This window comes from Protopterus annectens, chromosome 13.part0, assembly GCF_019279795.1.
Source record: "Protopterus annectens isolate FY-2018-M chromosome 13.part0, PAN1.0, whole genome shotgun sequence".
NCBI lineage: Eukaryota > Metazoa > Chordata > Ceratodontiformes > Protopteridae > Protopterus > Protopterus annectens.
In genome coordinates, this window is record NC_056747.1 from 386,562,304 (window position 1) to 386,584,204 (window position 21,901).

General features: G+C 39.4%; 1 protein-coding gene across 2 annotated transcripts in view; it reads right to left on the reverse strand.

Annotated features, from left to right (window-relative positions):
- The window catches only part of LOC122787353 (calcium/calmodulin-dependent protein kinase type IV-like), a 632,731-nt gene that overhangs the window by 401,454 nt on the left and 209,376 nt on the right, over positions 1-21,901 (reverse strand). For both annotated transcript variants that reach the window (XM_044054009.1, XM_044054010.1), the window contains one exon: positions 14,968-15,046. In XM_044054009.1, the coding sequence (XP_043909944.1) occupies positions 14,968-15,046 (79 nt within the window). The remainder of the gene's footprint in view (positions 1-14,967; positions 15,047-21,901) is intronic.

The window sequence follows — 21,901 nt, forward strand, 5'->3', positions numbered from 1 at the left end:
TCACTAAGCATTATTGCATGGAACATCTTCACTAAGCATTATTGTATGGAACATGACTGCAGGAGATAGGCCTCCTTTGGCACTTTTGGACTCCATCAATAAGTTTCAACTCTTGGCTGTCATCTGGTCCCTTCTACCCTGTGGGTTTATTAGGCTTTTTCCCCAGTTTTACATCCACCACAGAAAGTAACTGAAGCTAGATATGACTGCTATATTTTCACTGTAATAGTTGAGGTACATGGGGACCCTCCTTGATGGGTTCAAAACATCATCACTTTCAGCTCTCCTTGTTGCTGGAGATCCCCTTCATCCAATAACTGTTTCTGGAGTTCCTGTATGTTGGCAAATATTCACTTTGCATATCCTTGTGATAGGGTAGGTATCAAATATTCATTGTTTCACCATCTGCTAGAAATGTGCTTATTAACTGGTTGAGGCTAGGCACAGTCTTATAGTACATTAAGTGACATCACAGTGTGTGCTGCCAGGAGCACACATCTTTCACTGCAAAACCATCAGAGATTCAATCAAACTGGAAAGGAAGGAATGATATTCACAATCACAGACCCACTAGGATCAATAGATAGTAAACTCATCTGCACTGCCTTATCTAATTCTGTCTAATTAAATAAATGTAATATGTTTGCTGATGGAAATGCTTTTGGAGGGTTTGTTTTTAATGATGCATATTAAAGATTTCTGGCACACCTACTTGGGTATCCATGACTCCTTGTTATGCCAATACATTTGGCTTGTTGGAAAGATTTGTTTTATCTATACATTTATAGATCATTTTTTAAGGCTTGTCTTTTAGATACTGTAAGTTTAATGTGGAATATAAATGGTGCTTTGCTCATGTTTACTTTAATGCTATTACTGACCATTTACTTCTTAAATGAAATCACACAAGAAGTGCATCCACTTTTTACATACAAAACTATATTTGAAATGTGTATGACACCAACATATAGTGCATTTTCTATGGTGTATATAGAAATGCTCAGGATATCCCCTATGCAGAGTTTACACCCCCCCATAGTTTTATTTTTACTTCTACTTTGTAATCTGAATGCCGGACTGGCCTGAAGACCCTTTGCAGTCCCAACCTTTAGATGCAAAAGTGAAAATGCAGTACAGTACGGAACATTAGTGACATAAATGTTGATTAACGGTGTATTAACAATGAAAGCAGCAAATAACTGCTCTACAAGATAGTTCAGTATGTTACTGCATATAGCTGTAATTTGAATTAAATTTAAAATGTAGGTAGAAAATAACTTTGTTTACCAGCTTTCAATAAATGGGGGCCATCTTCTACCCATTGTTGCAAGTTGGGAGTTGAAGGTACTCTTGTGAGTCATTTCTTGAACACTTGGAATGTGTTTTGTCACTTTATTTCCGAAGCGAGCTTGTTCCATAATGCTGTACCAAATCTAGAGAACACACGTTGCCAGTGACTGTTGGGACTGTTATGGGAGAATGAATAGTCTTGCATGTGTTTTAGGAAGTAGGTCTGTTCTTTGATGTCAATTTTCCTTTTAGGGGTGGACAATGATCTTTGACCTTTAAATAATAAGGTACCAAAGAGGTAGGCAACTCTTTCTGAAGTTGGAAGCTATTTGAGTCTGTTAAGAAGGTAGCATTGCTGGAGCAGACATCTCACTTTAGAAAAAAAATGACGTTTTACAGTCAGACTATCAATTACAGTTGAAAGAAAAGTGCTACAGAGTCTTAAAAGGTCAGATATCTGATTAATTCATGTGAAAATGTCTTGTATCAGAAAGGAGAGGCTATCTATAATCTAGTAAATATTTAAGGATGTTATTGAGACTATGTTGACACCAGCAGGGTACAGAGAAGATATCGGGCAACATTAATATTCTGGACACAAATGCTGTTAAAAGGGTTATCCTGGAGAATTACAAAATATTAACTGGTTCTTCTAAAGTGAAACCTGTAGATTAACAGCACTATTATGCTATTAAAAATCAAATCAAACCCTCAACTAATGTTCTAAAGTAATTTCTGTGAAACCTCTATTACATAGAACTGTCCGTTCTCAATGGCACACAACTTGCAGACATATGAAATATACTGACACCTTCAGTGATCTAAGAAGTAAAATTAGATTTGCATTTGCTGTTTATGATAAATATGACACCTCTGGGGTTATATATAACTACTTGTGCGGAGAGTAATTATGTAGAGAAAATGGTTAGGAAAGTGAAGAATGTGTCTGGAGAAATGTTGACACTATTAAGAACAAGTTATCTATGCATGCTTAAAGTTCATGATGAATACATATGAAGGATAATTTAAATGTTCATTAAGTAGGGGGTGTTAAACACAGTACAGAATGTGGATTTAGTGCAGCTAAACAAATATACCTGGAAGACAATGATCCTGTCATTTTCCTGGATTTAATGACAAGTTTTCAATAATGTATTCATTAAGCTACAGATAGTTATGTCACTAAGGATGTCTATAATTGTGTCTTAGCAGTAGCGAGAATTACTTTAACATGTCAACAAGGATATCTTGTCAGTGTTACAAGGATTATTTTTTAGCTGAACAAGTACATTCCATGACATTTTGATTATATTTTTATACTTCAACAGTGCATGTCATTCATTACATGAGCTGCATTTTTTTGTTTAGTTTATTGGTGGTTTGAACTATGCAGCTACTTTTTCTTGCTAGTAGCACTGAGATTACTTGATTGAAGTTGACTACATGTTTTTGTCATGGTAAGCCCAAAGAATGTTCATCCCAACAGATATAATAAATAACAGCTACTGTAAAATTCTGCTTCCTACAGACTGGCTATTCATTTTCTAACAGCCTTGCACTTTGCGACTATCCATTTTGGAGTCGGGAAAAGCAGTGTGGATGGTAGTACCACTCCTTCCTCTCCGAGAGGAATACTATTATTGTGATGCCCGACACCATGAGTAGAAACCTGGAACTTCCTGTGTGAGAGGAATACTAGCCTTGTGATGCCCAACACCACTAGCAGAAACCTGTGCTCTGTAATAAGTGTCAGGGAACTTACAGGTTTATAGGTGTTTTCTAGGCTACTGATCTCAAGAGCCTTTGTAAGCCTAGCCATGCATCCGAAATATCTGATAAGTTCTGATACCCTTGATAGGTGTAAGCAGGGGCTTGGCAGAAGAGACATTTACAAGCTAGGGCCTGGGAAATGAACCTTTTACAGGCTGCTTGCATCCATTAGAGGCATAGGTGCCAAACCAGGGATGCATTTCCTGTTCCCCATCCAAATGTCCAGACTGCACTTGAATTGGGTTTGGGAAGAATTCTGCTTCACATGGAAGGGTAGCCTGTCCCAGAGAAGGGGATGCATACATGTTTTTCCAGCAGGTCCTATTTATATCACAGCCAAGGTTTAAGCTTTAGAATGGCTAATTCTGGTGCTGTTCATTTTGCAAATATGCAGGAAGTCCATCAGAGTGGGGTCTGACACAGTCTTGTATGCCAGGCATTGCTCTCTCCTCAATAGCCTGTAGGAGATGGAATACAGGGATAGGGCCTTGAAGCAGTCTGCATAAGACAAGTTACTTATGCCCTGTATTCTTTTAGTGAGAAACCTCTGTGGATGTTCCAACTGTTGGATATGCGAGGTTAGTTAGATACCAAAGGGGGCATTGTACTCAATGATAGGGTTGATGAATGCTGAATACAGTGAAACAATGACTTCCTTGGACTAAGAGGCCATACCTTTGTTTATAAGTTGTACAATGTAGAATGATTTCCTAACTACTGTAGACACATGATAGTCAAAGGCTAGATTACCGCCTGTGCATCCCTAAGTCCCTGACTATTGGGTCAGCTCTTAGGGGTGTGTTGTCAATATGACCATTACAAGGGATGGATGACTTCTCGAGGATCCTATTAGGTATTTCTTGGCATTTAGTTTTAGTTCATGGCTCTAACACCAATTGTTCATCTATGTCAGCCCTTCCTGGAGAACATTTGTGTTGGTGGGCGATTCAATGACAGCTTCTAATCTGCAATCTGCAAATTCAATCAGCCAGAGGCCATTGACTTTGGCCTCATAGTGGGGCATAAATGTGGTACCATGTGTATACAAATCATATTGATGTTGCTGTACACTGTGCCCTTGGAGGGAGGAAACTGGGGCTACATTTATAATAATAATGAAAAAAAAAGTTGGATTAGACACTCTAAATTGACCCTAGGTCTGAGTGTGTGCATGTATGTGCCTTCTTGGAAGGTTGGATGCTGGGCTAGCAACTTGACACCATAAAAATCCACTGCCAATCATTCTGCAGACCATTGTTCTGCTGTGGAGACTCCTAACTGGGAAAAGCTGAAAGAAGAAGTTTAGGAAGAACAACCACTTTTATGAACATCATTTCCTCCTCTCTCTCACCACCATAATGGCCTTCATTTGTACCCTCTCTAATATCTATCCTTCTTTCCTTATAGAATCTCAAGGTACCACTTTGTTACTCCAGGCAGTGTCTCTGGAGATGCAGCCTAACATTCTGTCAGTGGCGGATGCTGCCTTTTCTTTCTGTTCTAGTGGTTCACTGTTGCTTTTAAAATTACCACCTCCCCATGAATCACATTCCTTTTCTATGGCTTTGTACTACATCCACTCTAGGTTGTATATCAGCCCAGGGTTATTGTGCCTTGTGATGGGTCTGTCACCCAGCATTTCTTGGTACTGAACTGCATCTGTCTGTCTTAACTGTCCCTACCAGCCCCATAATGTTCCACCTACCTTGCATCGTTTCAAGAGTTGCATCCTGTTTACATGCATAGTGTAAAGTCTGTGACATGTGTTCAAGTGCTTGGATCAATCCCTGTTCCACTCCTAAACTCAATGTCCTGCCCTCTAGATATCTTTCAACTAATTTCACTACTTTCTTGCATATTACCACCCATCAGCTTGCTTATGTTCTGTGAGGAACAAAACTGGAGTCTGCATAAGATTACAACAGATTGTCCTATCTGCTATTTCCATTTTGACCAAGTCCTGTTGATTGATATCCTGAAGGTTACTGCCCTGTAAATAACTGGTCAGGCTTTCCATAGCACTTTTTCATGTTCTTCATTAATACTGAGGTCAGACAAAATGGTTAATATTACCAGGCTGCTTTGGTTGCCCAGGTTGTTTCGCTGAATGACAGTGACATGTTTTCAGACCTCTGAAATCTCCCTGCTACTCTACGCTCAGTTCAACCATTCTGTTGGTTCATCTGTCAACATTCCGAGAAGATATAAAATGGACACAAGTTTTAACATCCTAATAGAATAGGAAGAGAAAGGGTCGACTATAGAGAGAGCGTGCTTATATAAAGGAGGGGGAATGGTATAAATATTGGTATGGTGTAGTAAAAAGCACTATATAAAGAAATTGTGGCACAAATGGTGCAATTTACATAGCTCCATGCAAAAAAAAAAAAAAGATGCCTATGTTTTTATATAAGAAAGACAAAGATCTTTCAGAGAGAGAATTTGTAAACACATGTATGATGTCAAAAGGAAATAAGAGCATCATGCTTTATTTAAACATATTGAAAAAAATTTGGAACACTTTTTTGTACTGGATAGAGTGGAAAATGAGAAGGGAGTTCCATGTAAAGTAGTTAAAGAAATTAAAGAATTGCAATGGCAATTGGAAACCAATGCCATACATAAACATGGGCTGAATGAAGCATTATTCAATCAGTAGTGTTTTGAAAATGAAATTTTACAGTGCATAATATATAGGTTCATAGGTGTGTACTAGGCTAATGCCCCTGGAGCCTTTACAAGCCTAGCCCATAGGATTACCCTGGCATCATGCCACCCGACCTTAGTTCCCAGTGCTTCTGGTTGAGTAGAGCCACTGGAGTGATCCCCGGGGTGAATTTTCTATTTCCCATCCACTCATCAAAATTTCTCTTGAAGAAGGCCAGTGAGGTGCTCTGTTTGACATGTATGGGAAGTCTATTCCATAGCATGGGCAGTCTCTATGTTATGAACCTGTCCCTCCAGCATGTTCTGTTGATTGTGGTAATGAGGTTGAGGTCTCTGCAGCAAGTGGCACAGAGGGAGTGGGATTTCTTTAGATGTAGCATTTCTAACAGAGCTGGGTCAGACATGGCTTTGTAAGTCAAGCAGAGAGTTTTTTGAGTCTGTCTATATAGGACAAATGTTTTAGGCCTGGGATCCTCTTTGTGAGGTACTTTTGTTTGGTGTCTAGTGAGGTACATGCCAAATGGGGCATTGTACTCAATGACTGGCCTAATGAGGGAAGAGTAGAGGGAGACAATGACCTCTTTCTTCCTGGATGCAAAACCCATACTAATGAGATGTGCCACACAGAAGGACTTTCTGACCACATTGGCAATGTGGTGGTCAAAAGAGAGGTTGCTGTCAACCTGTGTTCTCAGATCTCTTATAATGCCTTCTGTGTTCAGTGGACTACCATCGATGTGGTAATTCATGGGAACCAGGTTTTTCTCAAAGGGGATGACAAAACATTTTTGGCATTGAGCTTAAGGTTATGGTTCTGACACCAGCTGTTGGTCTCGGTGAGGTCTTTCTGTAGAATGTCAACATCACTTGGGGAGTTAATAGCTCCCAACTTGCAATCATCTGCAAACTTTGTCAGCTAGAGTCCCTTTGTGTTGGCCTGGACTTCAGAGAAGTAGATACCAAAAAGGAGAGGACCCAGGACTGAACCCTGTGGGACTCCACTTGTGACTGGCTGGCAGTCTGACTTGAAGTCAGCTAATTTCACACTATGGGTTCTATCTGTAAGCCAGTTTGCAACCCACCTAGTGATATAGGGGGTTGATGCCTAGCTAAGTGAGTTTTTCTATGATTCCTGAGTGGGGAATGGTATCAAATGCGTTGGCCAGATCAAGGTAGGCTGTATGAACCACCTTGCCTTCATCCACAGCTCTGGTGACTGACTCAAAGAAGTTGACCAGGTTGAGCAGGCATGATCTACCCTTCACAAAACCAAACTGTGTGGGCTCCAGAGTTTGGAGATTCCCTATATCCTTGTTTATTAGGTCCATGATGATGCGTTCCATAGCTCTGCATATCAGACTCATCAGGCTAATGGGGCGATAGTTCCCAGGGTCTGTACTCCCTCCTCCTTTGTGGAGAGGGTTGACTGTAGCAGTGTGTCATTCAGTAGGGACAAAGCCTGACATGAGGCTGTGATTGAACAGGGCATACAGGTGAGGTGCCAGTTCACTCTGTAGTTCATGTAGAACACAGCCAGGGATATTGTCAGGTCCCATAGAAGCTGTATTCTTGGCCTTGGACAGTGCTGTTTTAATCTGTGCAGCAGTAATACTGGGTGCCTGGCAATCTACTGGTATTGTGATTGGTCCTTTGGTAGGGGAGACAGTGGTAAAGTTGGCACTGAATCTGTCTGCCAGTATATTGGTAATATCTGCTGGCTCTGTATGGAAGGTACCATTGTGCAGTAGCTCAGAGCAAATCTGGGTACTGCCATGGAGATTCTTTACATAACTATAGAAGGCCTTGTGGTTGTCTTTATTATCTGCTGCAATTCTGTTTTCATAGCTAGCTTTAGAGGCTTTGATGAGGGATCTCAATTTTTTGCTGAGGCTGATAAGGGAGTTTTTCCAGTCTTGAGACTTCACCGTATTCCGCATCAGTTTCCACCTTCTGTTGTAGAGTTTATTTATGGTAGGGGACCACCAGATTGGCTTCCTTTTTTTGGAGGAGAGCATCTTGGTTCTGTTGGGTATGGTGAGATCCATGCATTTGTGTACATGTTCATACAGTGCATTGGTGTATGATTCGGCGGTCATGCAACTGTTCTCCATTTGCATGGGTGCTGTGAAGTTAGTCACCTTTGTTTTAGAAGCCCAAAGAAGTTAGCTTTGGAAAAGTTTATCATGGTGGTTACCTTTGCGGGGGGGGATGGGAGGGATGAGGATTTCCAAGGTGATTAGTTTGTGTTCAGATCTAACCAGGGAGGAGTTGACTATTGGTGTAGAGCAATGGTCAGTCATGTTAGTAATGACCAGGTCAAGGATGTTGCTACCTCTAGTGGGGGTAAGAATGAGCTGGTCCAGGGCATTGGAATTAATGAATTCCAGGAAACGTTGGGCAAGTGTATTGGTACACAAGTAGTTTTCCCAGTTAATGGAGGGGTAGTTTTTCACCCAGTATGAGAGTGTTAGGTTGGACCCTAATTTCCAGGGTGCTTAGGAACTTGGAGTGAGAGTCTTGGGACATGGTTGTGGATCTGTAGCAGGCTACGACCTGAATCAGGCTATGACCTCAATCGCTGTCTTACCCAATGTTAGCTGCACCTGAAGCATCTGATGCAGTATGTTGGGCTACTAGTCTAGAGGTGTGCGCATCCTTTATGAATATGTAAACACCACCGCCTTTGGAGCTTTCGGCCCATGTTCTGGGGCCAAAAGGTGTGAAATGAGTTATAGCCTGGTAGTGCATGGGGTACTTTCTGCTGTCTTGAAACCAGGTCTCTGTTACAGCACAAACCCTGATGTTCTCCAGTTTGAGTGCTTCGACTGAGTGCATTTTGAGATTTAGAGTTCTAGCACTGAGCAGCATGACCCTCCTATTGCATTTGTTTGTAGTTGTTATGGTGGTAATTTGGTCTTTGGAACACCACCTAAAAAAGGCACTACAGGGGTGGCAAGAGCCTTGTCCAGTATCAGAAGCCCAGGGGTGACAGATGCAGGCCATCCCTGGCAAAGCATCGCGGTCTGTATACATACTTAAACACATATTTTTTTATACTATTTCTGTGTTTGAAAGACTTGTACACATTACTTATGAATGGGTGTTATGTTTTTTAAATCAGATTGATTATATTTAAATGATTTTATTCACCAAGAAACTTTTTTTTTATTATGGTAATTAGGGAATCGTGTGAGAGGAAAGAGATTGGATGAAATATGTTGTGTATGGGGATCACGTGTTTAAAAAGAATGGTGCAAAAATTTTAAGACCTCTAAGTCACAGATCGTTAAAGAGACAAAAGCACTTAAATGTTCTATCAATAAAATGAAGTTTGCTGTGATCCTGTTTTATTTTATTCTGCATCAGAAGTGTTATGCTAAAAATCTCATTTTAACTCCCAGAAGATCCCTGGACGTATATCAATCACTTCAATACTTTATCCTCACTCACTGCAGTCAGCTTTTTCTGTTATCATTCGGTTGCTGCATTGTTTCGTCTCTCAACTTTTCTCCCCACATTCAGAATTTCTACCTATTCTTATTTCCTAAGCCCCCTAACATTCTTTCACTAGTTATATAGGCAGAAAGATAGTTTGTCAGGCATACTTTAAACCTTTTTTTCCTGGAATTGTCTGATTAAATATCTTAAGAAGGACCAGGAGTAGGCTATAGATTCCAGTATAAAGATTATTTATTGTAGAGCAGACCACAGAATAAAAAACATAAGCGCTTTCGTAGGTGTACCCCACTTCATCAGATGTAAATATGTTACATCTTAATCTTCATTTTATACTCTGAAAGCACTAGTCACATGCTATTAGATAATCACATGACCCAAATATTTAAAGCCATATATACCTTGTGTATAATTATAATCACTCGCCTATAAAAAATAGCAGCAATATATTCAGAATAATTTCATACAAAAATACATAAATAAAACTTCATATAAAAAACACATATATAGCTCTCCTTTCACTTGCTGGTTTCCTAACCAGTCCTTTGAGCTAAGCTGGACTTCTACTCTTTTGGCATTCCTTTTGTTGCACAGCTCTTCCAAACTACATTTGTCCCAACTGCTGATTTTTCTGGTCTATCATGCATCTAGCTAGTATGTCTCAAGTCTTCCTGCTAAGTTACATGGTCCTGTAATAATTAGGTGCTCCCTACCTTTTGTGATCACTTTGGTCTAAACCCATCCTGTTCTTCCTAGCGTTGACTTCCCTCAATCTAATACCAGGCTTTCTTTGCTAATTTCTCACTTGCTTCTACAATATACTTGCCTGTGGGAAGACCTCGCTACCCTGCTATGCCCTCCCTCTTTGCTACGGCAACAGACTGGACATGAGCAAAGAGCAACTGGTCTTAAAGGTCAGAAGTTGGCAGGTGGGAAAAAGTAATGTAACAAAAGCTGCCTACCAGGTTTCTTGTCTTATGGTGTGCCCTGTGTTGACTTTAAGTGACATAGATATACGTAAAAGCTGACATGAAGTAATAAAATGTATAATAATAACTTTGTCAAATATGAACCTTGCTATGAAATGTAAACTACATATTATACCATGACCCCCCCCAAAACATGCACGCTGATTGGCCAGCGTGCCGTCATAATCGAGTTATACTAATGGAAAAGGTCCGTCGCCCGGACTTTTTCCATTAGTATAACTCAGTTTAAACACTGTCGCTATGTTAAATGGGTTTAACATACGAGACAGTTTAAAATAAGCAACGGAGATGTCCGCTTGCTTATTTTAGCTGTCTCGCCATGTTAAACCCATTTAACATAGCGAGACAGTGTTTAAAACCGGAGAAAGCAAGATCTCCGTTGCTTTTTTTTAGCTATGTTAAATGAGTTTAACATAGAGACAGTTTTAAAATAAGCAACGGACATCTCCGTTGCTTATTTTAACTGTCTCGCTATGTTAAACTCATTTAACATAGCAAACACTAAAAAGCAACAGAGATCTTGCTTTCTCCGTTGCTTTTGTTAACAGCTCTGATGTACCGCGCAGGCGCGCAGTACATCAGAACTGCCGGATGCCAGACATCTGCGGAAGGGCAGCAAACAGGCATTATACTATGCCATTATTTAAGAAAAGTAATAGTTTCTTTTCTTAAATAATGTCATATATATAATAACACTTCTGGTGGGTAATGCTAATTTACCCACGGTTGGCTTTGTTGGTCCCAGGGCTTCGCCGACCAAACCACGCCAACCGTGGGTAAATTTAGCATTACCCACACCCAGGCGTGGGTTATTGCTATAATATTTTTATATAGAAAACCAATGCACATAAAGGAAAATCTGCTGTATTTCAAGAAAAAAGTCAAAAGAAAAAACTGCTTTCATGGTCTTTTAAGTTCCAACACTTAGTCTACAATTTGGCTTAGTTCTTATTGTGTTACTATAACATATAATTACAGTGTGTTTTTCTACAGTGTGTAATTTTAACACCAAGACAAAGCCTCCTTGTCTCACTAATCAGAAATATTAAGCCTGCCTGTGCATAGAGGTTGACAAAATCCAAATTGAGTTTGATTAAATATAGAGGTGAACAATTTCTGCAAAGAATGCTGAACTGAGAAATAGTATTTACATATATTTTACTACCACTACAATGCATTCACTTTAATTAATTATTTTACCAACTATGCACAAACATCAGATTAATATTATTCCACTTTTATGCTCTCCAAGCAAAACAATCAGTGCTAACATCTTTTGTGTGCTTTCCTTGGAGTATACTGCCCATTTCTGCAGAATGTCAGTGTAACAAGTTTCACTTGTCTACTAGTTCAGGCATTATTTGTCCAAAAGTACCCCACTGTAAGAGGAAAACACATTTGTATTCAAGACAATTTTTACCACGTCTGTCTTCATTCATTTTTGACTTTTTTTTGAATAATTTTTGTTTTTGAACCTTTGCCACTAATTCTGTTACTAAAGAATTTCCAGCTATATTTCAAAGATCCACACTGGATGAGCACAGCAAACCCCCACCTTAAGCCTGCTACTTTATGCTTAGTAATGAGTGTTTGATAGGTGCACACAAACCCAACTCCACTGCTCAATCTGTAGACGTTTCTGTGTCCACTAGTTATCTCCTCTCAATGTTACATTTGTAATACTATGCAATTCTGCAACTTTGCTTTGGTAAACGCTGGCCAGATTCAGGAAAACAATATCCTGCTTTATCAGAGTGCATGCTCTGATATTGAGTTTATCACAACTAAATGTGGAATACCACACCCCCATTATATTCATATGTAAGAGGGGCTATTACCCCTTTAACCCCCAGTTATCTTTTTATTCTCCTCCTTGCTTTTTTAACTATGTTAACTTGTTAAACTACAACCTGTACATTCTCACTTATGTAATTCCTATGTAGTTCCCGTAGTCATGTACTCAGATTTTATTCGGTATGTTGCGGTCATATAATTAATGTTGTGAATACATATTGAATTTGTTAAAATGTAAAATGTTTTTTGCTCTTTTCCGGATTCTTTTAACTGGTCATATTATAACTTATACTTTCTTACTCATGTAATGCCTCTGTATCAGTTACTGTTTTATGGAGCTTTTCTTCCCGGGCCTCTGCTAAAAATGGGCTCCTGGCCCAGTCTGACACTTCCCAGTAAACAAATGTAAAATAAACGAATAATAAAATCTTTAAAATATACTTAACACTTATTTATTACCTAGGGTACAGTAATCCAAATAGGCCTTTTCAAAACTGATCTAGCAGCACTGTCTGGCTAAATGACTTAATCAGTGTCGTTGTTTATGCAAAAGGACAGAATCAAACCCTGGATTATAGGAAGTAACAATTTAATAGCACATAGCAGTTTTAACTGCTAGATATAAAGCCACACTGTGTAAATCCATAATTATGGAACCTTAATGCTGCAACGTTTTTTGCACATATCTTAATTAGAATCTGTAAGACATGTTTATTTTAAATATCTTCTTGTCAACTCAGGAAATACTGCCTGCATGGTTGGATTAATTCATCTGAAGTTATGTTATTTGATGTATTGCCTGATTTGTTTTTATCCAATTATTTCATCATGTGACCCTTTCTAATGAAGCAGCAGGCTCTGAAAAACAGAGTATAATATGCTTTGAAGTCTGCTTTTTTTTCTAACAATTTTAGAAGTATTTGCAAATGTCTGACAATTCACGTCTGCTTGTTGTACAGCAAATAACTGTAGTAGTATTTGAAAATGAAATTAAGTACAGATATTTTTATTTTCTGATGTTCTCATGTTACTTGGTTATAGTTAATGATTTAATTCAGTATTTTAGTAATGTAGCTAAGCAGTATGCACATCTGTGATCCTGGACTGACCATAAAGCCGGTCCATTATTAGAACTGTGCCCAAACCTTTGCAAAACTGATGTGGTGTTTAAGATATAACCAAATTTCCTTTTGTCTTTCTTGACACTGTTTAAAAAGACATCATAAAAATACATTAGAATAAGACACGCAGAGACTTGATTACAAAAAAAAAAAATCTCACACATATAGCCAAACATCTTAGTGCAAGAAATCTACACAGAGCCACAAATGAGGGTGAGGGGGACATATTTTAAATATTGCTCTTACAAGCTTAGAAAGTTGATAGAATAACATGTTTTGTATTAACATGCATTTTCCGAAGGATACTTTTGTCTTAAACTCAAATGTTTTTCACTATTTGGTGACTTCAGTCTTCAACAATTTGCCAGAAAACTACAAACTTTGAGGAACAGACCAAAAATCTGGACATTCTGCAAAAATCTGGACATTTTGAGAGGATATAGCTTCAACAATCTCTTTTCAAGATTCTTGAACAATTTTTTGTTTTGTTTGATTTTCTGCTTAATCCAGTTCAGGATCACAGGGTAGATGGAATCCATCCCATCACTGGACAGGCACAAGGCCCACTGCAGGAGATACTCGTACACCACACCTCTCAACTTCTTAGCATATGAATTCTGCATAAAACCAAAAATAATGGGGGGACAAAGGCCCAAAATCAGAAACTGAATTTAAATATTGCTCATTTTAAATTTTAACAAAGGGATTTGTTAGAATATCAGGCTTTGCATTAGTATACATTTTCTGAAGGATATAAAATCTGAAACTCAAACAGCTATCATTACTTAGACTTTAATTCGTATTGAGCTCTCAGAAAAAGAGTAGTAGACTCAACATAAAGAGGCAAAAATCTGGACAGTCTGAAAAAATCTTGATATTTGAGGGTTTGACACACACACTCTGATACAAGCAATCTAGAGGACTTCCAATTCACCTACAACACGTTTGAGATGTAGAAGAAAACAAAGCACCTTAAAGCAAATGATAGCATAGCTTTATAAAAATATCCACCTGTACCTTTCACTATGCTAAAAAGTTTTTTATGCTTCCACTGTGGAAAGTTAGAGAGAGATTTAGATATGCCAGTATGCACTGAAAGTGATTGGGGTTGGCCAATCATGTCCCTCTAATCCCCCAACTGCATTCCCCCTCAAAATGGTCAAAAAACACTACTTTGTGTTTTTGCAGGGGTATGATGCTTTGCACCTCCAAATGTAGAGAGCAAGACTCCCCATCCCCCAGACTTGTATATACCAACTCCATAGTCACACCAACTAAAATGGGGTAATTCACCCTGAAAAGGCATCCTTGCTAGCACAACTCACTGACTGGGACTTCTTTTGAAGGAATGCCAGTCCTTGATTTGAATTTTAGAATTCTCAAGTGACATTTGCCTACCTTCGACCTGTAGGTTACCCCTAACACGTTTTGCCCAGGGTGGCTTCTTCCTTTGTCCAACCCTAGCTATGCTGCTGCCTTAAGGCAAGGCAACGACATTCCCGCCAATGAAACAAAGGCAGATTTCCCAAACATCTTGGAAGTTATTTAAGTTTGGTCAGTATGGATGAAGATCTTTCAATTATCTTTTTACAGGCTTCTCACACTGTTTGTTAAATTTTAGGTTATTTGATATTACTTTAGTTCCCTTTCACCTTTGGTAGGTATTTGTACCTCACTATTATGGGAAACCCCAACACACATTATGGATTATTTTTATCTTTTTATCTTGGACGACATTTCTTTACTTGCAGTTTCAAAAGTGACTTCATACAATACATCTTTTCCTTAGCTCTGTGGTACCTACAGGTACTGTTTGGTACTGCATTAGAGACAAAGTTGAGTGCAGAAGTAATATGCTAGAACTGCGTAAAATAACTTACCGTCTTCTTCAAGACCTTTGCTGCATAAGGTTTGTGATTACGCTTCTCTTCGCACATGTAAACAACAGAAGTGCCACCCCTAAAAAGAACAGTGCAATGTTTATGCAACATACTTGTGTGACATCCTTCCCACCTTTTCCAAATATTACTGCACAAGATCAAGAAAATAAATTAAAAAATTCTATATCACTCATTTTCTACAGTTTTTTGGGGGAAGAAGCTGAAGCTGCTATCTTTATGACAAGAATCAACATTTTAGAAACTGTGCACTGACTGACTCTTACTGTTCTCATCCTTTATTGGCCCAGATTCTAGTGTTCATATAAAACTCAGTCTCTTCAGTGGTAGCACAGAATGCTTTCTCTGTGCCAGTATGAAGGGTTATCTGCACCACTGACTACATGACATACAGGGGTTAACTCTGATTATGACTCTAACAACCTGATTAAGGCAAACAGTGACTGTGGAGTGCTCTGGGTGCTGGTGGAGCAGATAAGAGATGGGGTTACTAGCTGCTGTCAGCATGCCCATCTCAGGGGTACTACAGGATGGGCAGAGGTCAAGTGCAGTAACAGCATGGGTTACAAAATCCACTTAGATGAAGTGCAGAGCAACACTGGTGCACAAAGCTCACGCATGGCTGGTGAGTAGAAATGCTTATCAATGATAACTGTATGTAATACATGTACAACAGTACTGAAAATATCTCCTGCTTCATAAGTAAAAATATACTAATACCTTCCTCAGTGACTTTTGTCCCATGTTCTACTTTAGAGAAATCCACCCAATAAGTATAAAAAAATATTTTAAACACTGGACTGAGCAAAAATGCTAGTTCCAAACCTGGCCAATAATTAAAGCCTATCTGTTTCACTTTATCGCTGACCATTGGAACAGTATCTGGACAGTTTAAACACATTTGTAGGCTTTTGTTCTCTGGGACAACTTGCATGATCTCTGGCTGAGTTTATAACATAAACAATGGTTAGCTGATCAAACAATGGTTAGCTGATCAGTGGTTATGATTTGTGCTTTCATTTATTGTTTCTCCTTACAAAAAAACTGCAAAAGTTTACATTTGGTACAAATACCAGAACCAAAATTCTCTATAATAGGAATTACAAAGTCAATGCTGGGAATTCACCCTCTGTGTCATAGTCTAGGCCTCTGATTTACTGCATATTTTGTTTATTTTTCTAAAATGGTGTAAAACATAAAGTTCCCTCTCTAAATATAATCATGTATGCAGATGTTCTGCTGCTTAACTCTGGCAGTACTTCAGATGTCAGCCAGCTCCAACAAGTTGTATTTTAGCAGTATAGCCTTGGATTTCTTAAAACAAGCTGTCTGTTAACAAATCAGCAGTCATGACTTCTGGGGCAGTACAAACACTTAGGAAAGCTACTGTAATTCTTATAACACTATCAGCCAGGTATCTCAGTTAAAATATTTTCTTGACCTCACATGGGAATAGCAGTAGATAAGGTACTAACCTAACTACTCCCAAACTAAGTACTGCCTGGCTTTGCAGTGCAGGGGACAGTGTCTTAAGAACAACCCAGGTGTCAGGGGGTGAGTTAGTGTCCCTGGCACTACAGCAGCTACACAAGGGGTTGGGAGAATGAAGGAGCATAGCCTTCTAACTTCTCATGTGGAGGACAGCGTGCATCTGGGGGCACACCACTGCTGTAGTTTTCCTGCTGGGGATTGAAAAAACTGCCACTGTTGAGGAATACCTTCCGATGCAGTCCACTGCACGTCCTCTCCTTGAAGCTTAGCCATTTGAGTGAAGGGGGGAATAAGATGGTGTTAAAAAAAAAAAATCAATACCATCCCTGACAACTGTCTACTCTTTCCCCAGTGATGGGGACTGAGTGAGCAAATTAGCCAAGATGGGATTAATGATGTCAGGAGGAAAGAAAATATGAAAAAAGCCCTTGCTAATAATGTACTTCTGCCTAAACTTGAATAAGGGAAACCAATAATTTACTTCATTTGTCCATAAGCACAAATCTAAACAAGTTTGCAGATTATCTTTTTAGTTGAACTCAGAACCCAGCATTTTCTCCATCTTCAAAAATCTTGCTGGTTGCTTGCAGTAAGCAGAGCAACACTTCTACTTGCTGGATATTTGTAGTAGTCAACCTACATGACTGTCCACCTTTTATTCTCCAAACTAATAGTCATGATGCCCGCTTACTCCATTAGAGGCAACACAGACAAAGAGATCTTGTTAAAGGACAACAATGGGATTCTGTTATTAAATGCTCAATGTCTCTGTCCTTTTTCTCCCTACAGTCCCTGCTATGAATAAACAACAACACAGCATTTAAAATACTTTAAATCGACTGTCTTCACTAGAACAGTACCTTACTGTACTGTGGTGGTTTTCACTTTCAAAAAATTTTTATCCCGCCCTGGAAAAGCTTTCTGCAGTCTCCGATTCACTGATGCCATCAAGACCAATGAATACAGGTAGTTTTCTGGTCAATTCTCTTCCCAAACTGACATCACCATGACCGTCCTAAAAATCCACCCATGCTGTGATGTCCAGCTCCCCTAACCCATACAGAAATTAAAAGCTACAACAAGGAAAGAGTACATGAGTCAAGTCTCCTGTGGGCTGTCAATCACAGCAAGTAACAGCTCAAATTACCATTGGCACTTTGACAGCTAGGGAAGTTAGGTGTGAAGGGGGATGGGAGATGAGTCATAATAGTACAATTCAGGCTTCACGAAAGACTGCAAGTTAGCCATTCTAAAAAGATGCAGCAGTAAAAAATGCTTTGAAAGTCTGTTCTGTGTCATTTGCACTGTTTGTGTTTTTAAGTAGTCATTGAACAGCATAAAATGGTACTTGGAACTGACTGAAAGACAGCAGTGTATGCATGTAAAATCAATGCAGTGACAGGAGCTTTAGGAAGAAAGAAGCCCGTGTAATGTATTTTTTTACTGACAAGCACTGCATTGTGGGATACCTAGAGGCAGACTAAATCTGAATTACTTCAAGATGCCAGACTGCATGTGGTCAGACTCAGAAATTATGTATAAAAATAATTAAAAACCTGTAAATAATCCCAGTGTAGTGGTAACATGTAAGAAACGCCAAACCATGATGAAATAAACATATTTTTTTTGAGTCTGTGGGTGCAGTTCTCCTTTAAACAGGCCCCCTTTTGAACTCGCCATTGAGAGTGTTCTTTTAAAAATAACACTAACTTGCAATCTGTTTCTGCCCAAGACTACAAATCAGAAAACCCTACATGGAGCTTTAGCTAAGCTCATAGTTTGCCAAGGATGAATGCAAATGCTTAAAAGATTATGGTTAATGTACAGTTATGCCAAGTGAAATTTCAAGAATTCAGTTAGCATCTAGAAAAAATATTTCAGACAGACTGGTAAAAAAAAAAAAAAAAAAAAAAAAAAATCACCGTAAAATAAACCAACCACTACAAAGGTACTGTAGAGAGGAGTCAAAAATTAGCAGGGTTTCTTTATTCAGTGCTTTTGTCTTAAGACTTCATTAGAATATTCTGATGAAGTTTTATGATGAAAGCATTGAATGATGAAGTCTTGTGATGAAAGCATTGAATAAAGAAATGCTATGCTAATTGTTGACTCGTCTCTACAGTACCTTTGTAATTAAGTTAGCATGTTCACATATCTAACACTAGGAGTCTTAACATAAAAGTGCACTAAATGGAAGTGGTCCTCACCTTGGAAGACTCAAACATTTGTGCAGTCATAGAAACCTGGTTCAAGGCTGTGGAGAGCACCCCAGCCATACTGGGTTACACCTCCTTCCACACGTTCAGATCACAAACTGAAGTTGTGAAAACTAACGGAGACTGTGTATCAATATTTTAGTACAGGTAAATACACCTCCAGACTGGTTAAACAGTATGATTCCCTGGAGATACTTCAGGTGGAATTAACTGTTGGTAGGACACCTGTTCAAGTCATTGCAGCTAGAGGACTCCCTCAATGAATCAGGACACCCACTCTGCCTATTTGGATCTACTTATGTCTATCAAGATACATCCAAAGACCATGGTTTGGGCAACTTTTGACTGAGTAAATTACTTGTGCTCAAACTCACTTGCCCAAAAGTTCCTTAACTTTGTTTAACACTAATACCCTGGACCAGCTAGTTGACATACCCACATGGGATGCCAACAGCCTGGATCTGGTGCTTACCAATGTGGGGGATCACTGCAGCACCCTCACTGTGAGGTGTTCCCTGGGGAGATCTGACCACAAATCAGTGTCATTCAAAGTAACTATTACATCTGCCCCCCCCCCCCCAGCAGCAACTAAACAAAAAACATTTTCCAAAGCAGATTATAACCTCTTATGGGATGATATAAATAGCTTCACTGCACCCTTCCCCCATATGGAATTGGCAACTATGCCGAGTTCTACACCAATGCTTTACACAAATACTTGTATAACTGCACTGATTCGACTGTACCTGATGGGACCAAAACATGCTCCCCAAGGAAGAGCAAACCTGCCTGGTGGACAACTGCTATTAACAAGCATTACAATAAGAGGAAGAAATTGCTGTCCTAAGAGTAATAGAGATTGAGCTCTAAACCGGAAACGCTCCCTCCTCAGCTTAAACAAGCAAATAAGACTTCTTGTGAAGTCCTGTAAAGCAAACTACGAATCCAAATTAGCTTCCTCAACTAAGAACAACCTAAGGCATTCTTTAGTTATATTTGTAACCTAAAAGGAAAGCCCCAGATTTCTGCTGAACTGGTAGTTAATGATACCACATATGTGGAGCCTGGTGACATAGCTAACCTGTTGGCCGACAGATTCTGTCAAAACCTCACTCTGTGTCTGCCACACGTATCCCATAACATCTCTACCACCTGTCCCCTACCTTGTATCTCTAAAGAGCAGGTAGTAAACGCTCTCTCTTAAGGTCAAAAACACAGCATCTATGGCACCTGATAACATCCCAGGCTGCATCCTACATGGGCTCCAACAAGAATTGGCAACAACATTGGGTACTCTTTTTTTCAATCATAGTCTAAGCACTGGCTTCATCCCAGCTGAATGGAAAATGGCCACTGTTTATTCCCTTGCACAAAGGTGGTGCTTCCACTAACCCCAGGAACTACAAACCTATTAGCCTGACTAGCCTTATCTGCAAGGCCATGGAGTGAATCATCATGGACCTTGTCAACATAGGTGATCTCCAAACACTTGACCCTATTCAGTTTGGATTTATCAAAGGGAGATCATGTCTGTTAACCTGGTGGACTTCTTTGAGACAGTCATCAAGGTCCTGGATGAAGGGAAATCTGTGCATACAGCCTACCTAAACTTAGCCAAGGCTTTTGACCCTATCCCCCACTCAGGCAACATTGACAAACTTGCCCAGCTAGGCATCAACCTTTATATCGTTAGATGGGTCACTAACTGTCTCACTGATAGAACACATATAGTCAAAATAGGGGACTCTACCTCCAACTGCAGACCTGTAACCAGTGGTGTTCCACAAAGATCAGTCCTGGGACCTCTACTGTTTGGAATCTATTTCTCCAAAGTACAAGCAAAAACTAAGTCTGTGGCTGACAGTATGTTGATGACTGCAAACTGGGAGTGGTCACAGAAACACCAAATGATGTCAACATTCTACAAGAGGGTCTTAAACAAATGATTGGTGCCAAAGTCATGGCCTTAAACTCATGCAAAAAAAAATGTCTCATCATCCCTTTCGGTAAGAGGGATGTTCCTGCTAACTACCTTATCAATAGCAACACCCTAAGTATGCATTCTGTGGTGAGAGACCTGGGCACACACGTTGACAGCAATCTTACCTTTGATCATGTCTTCACAGTGGTAAGAAGGGTATTCTATATTGCTCATCTCATAAGTAAGGGCATTGCCTCCAGAAAAAAAGAAGTTATAACCTCCCTGCAATATTCCCTCATCAGGCCAATAATTGAGTACAACGCCCCTTTCAATATGTACCTTTCCAAGCACCTGCAGCAAATGGATAGACAACAAAAGTTCCTCACAAGGAAAATTCAGTCTTCAGCATCTGTTCTATGTGGATCATCTGAAGTCACTGTCACTTTATTCTGTTTCATAGAGATTCCTTGGAGGTGATCTCTGCCTTGCATATAATGCAATCTCTGACCCTGCTTTACTGGAAATGCTGCATATCCGCAAGTCCAACGGTACACTGGTTACTCACTTTAAAGACCTTAACCTGGTACATGAGATTAATAGAACCTGCTGAAGGGGCAGATGTGTCTCCCAGAGGTTACCAAACCTTTGGAACAGACTCCCACTTCATGTTGGACAGAGCACCTCATTGGCCCTCTTCAAACGCAATGTGGATAATTGGATAGGTAACCATAAATTCACCCCCGGGGGTTCCACCTGTGTCCATCTTGGAGACACAGGCATTAGGTGCTGATCGTGGAAATAAGGGTAGAACTTAGGCTTGTAAAGGCCCTAGGGCCATTAGCCCAGTAACTTCCTATGATCTTAAATTGTCATGGCACAAAAATGTAAATTTATACATATAATATCCTGCTTGACTTTTAAAAGCATTATTTAATTACCATGGCAAGTTTGTATACACCACTTTTCCATATATTTATCACCTATTTTGCTATTAATTATATACAATTTAAAATTATACAGGTCTCTACCTTCCTGTAAATGTGCAACCAATTGTGTTATAACTCTTCTCTTACTTTTCTTTTTGGGATTGGGTCAAGGCTGAAAAGGGTCTAAAGGCCAGTCCACTTATCCAATGAACAGAAATAAAGATGAAAAGTCCTGTAGATGGAGGTTAGTACATGTGCAGAGGGCAGGTATCATAGTCTGGAATCGTGTGCCCCTGTCTCAGAAACACATAACTCAATCCTTTGTGGACCATTATAAGTCTTTGTGCAAAATAATGTCCTCT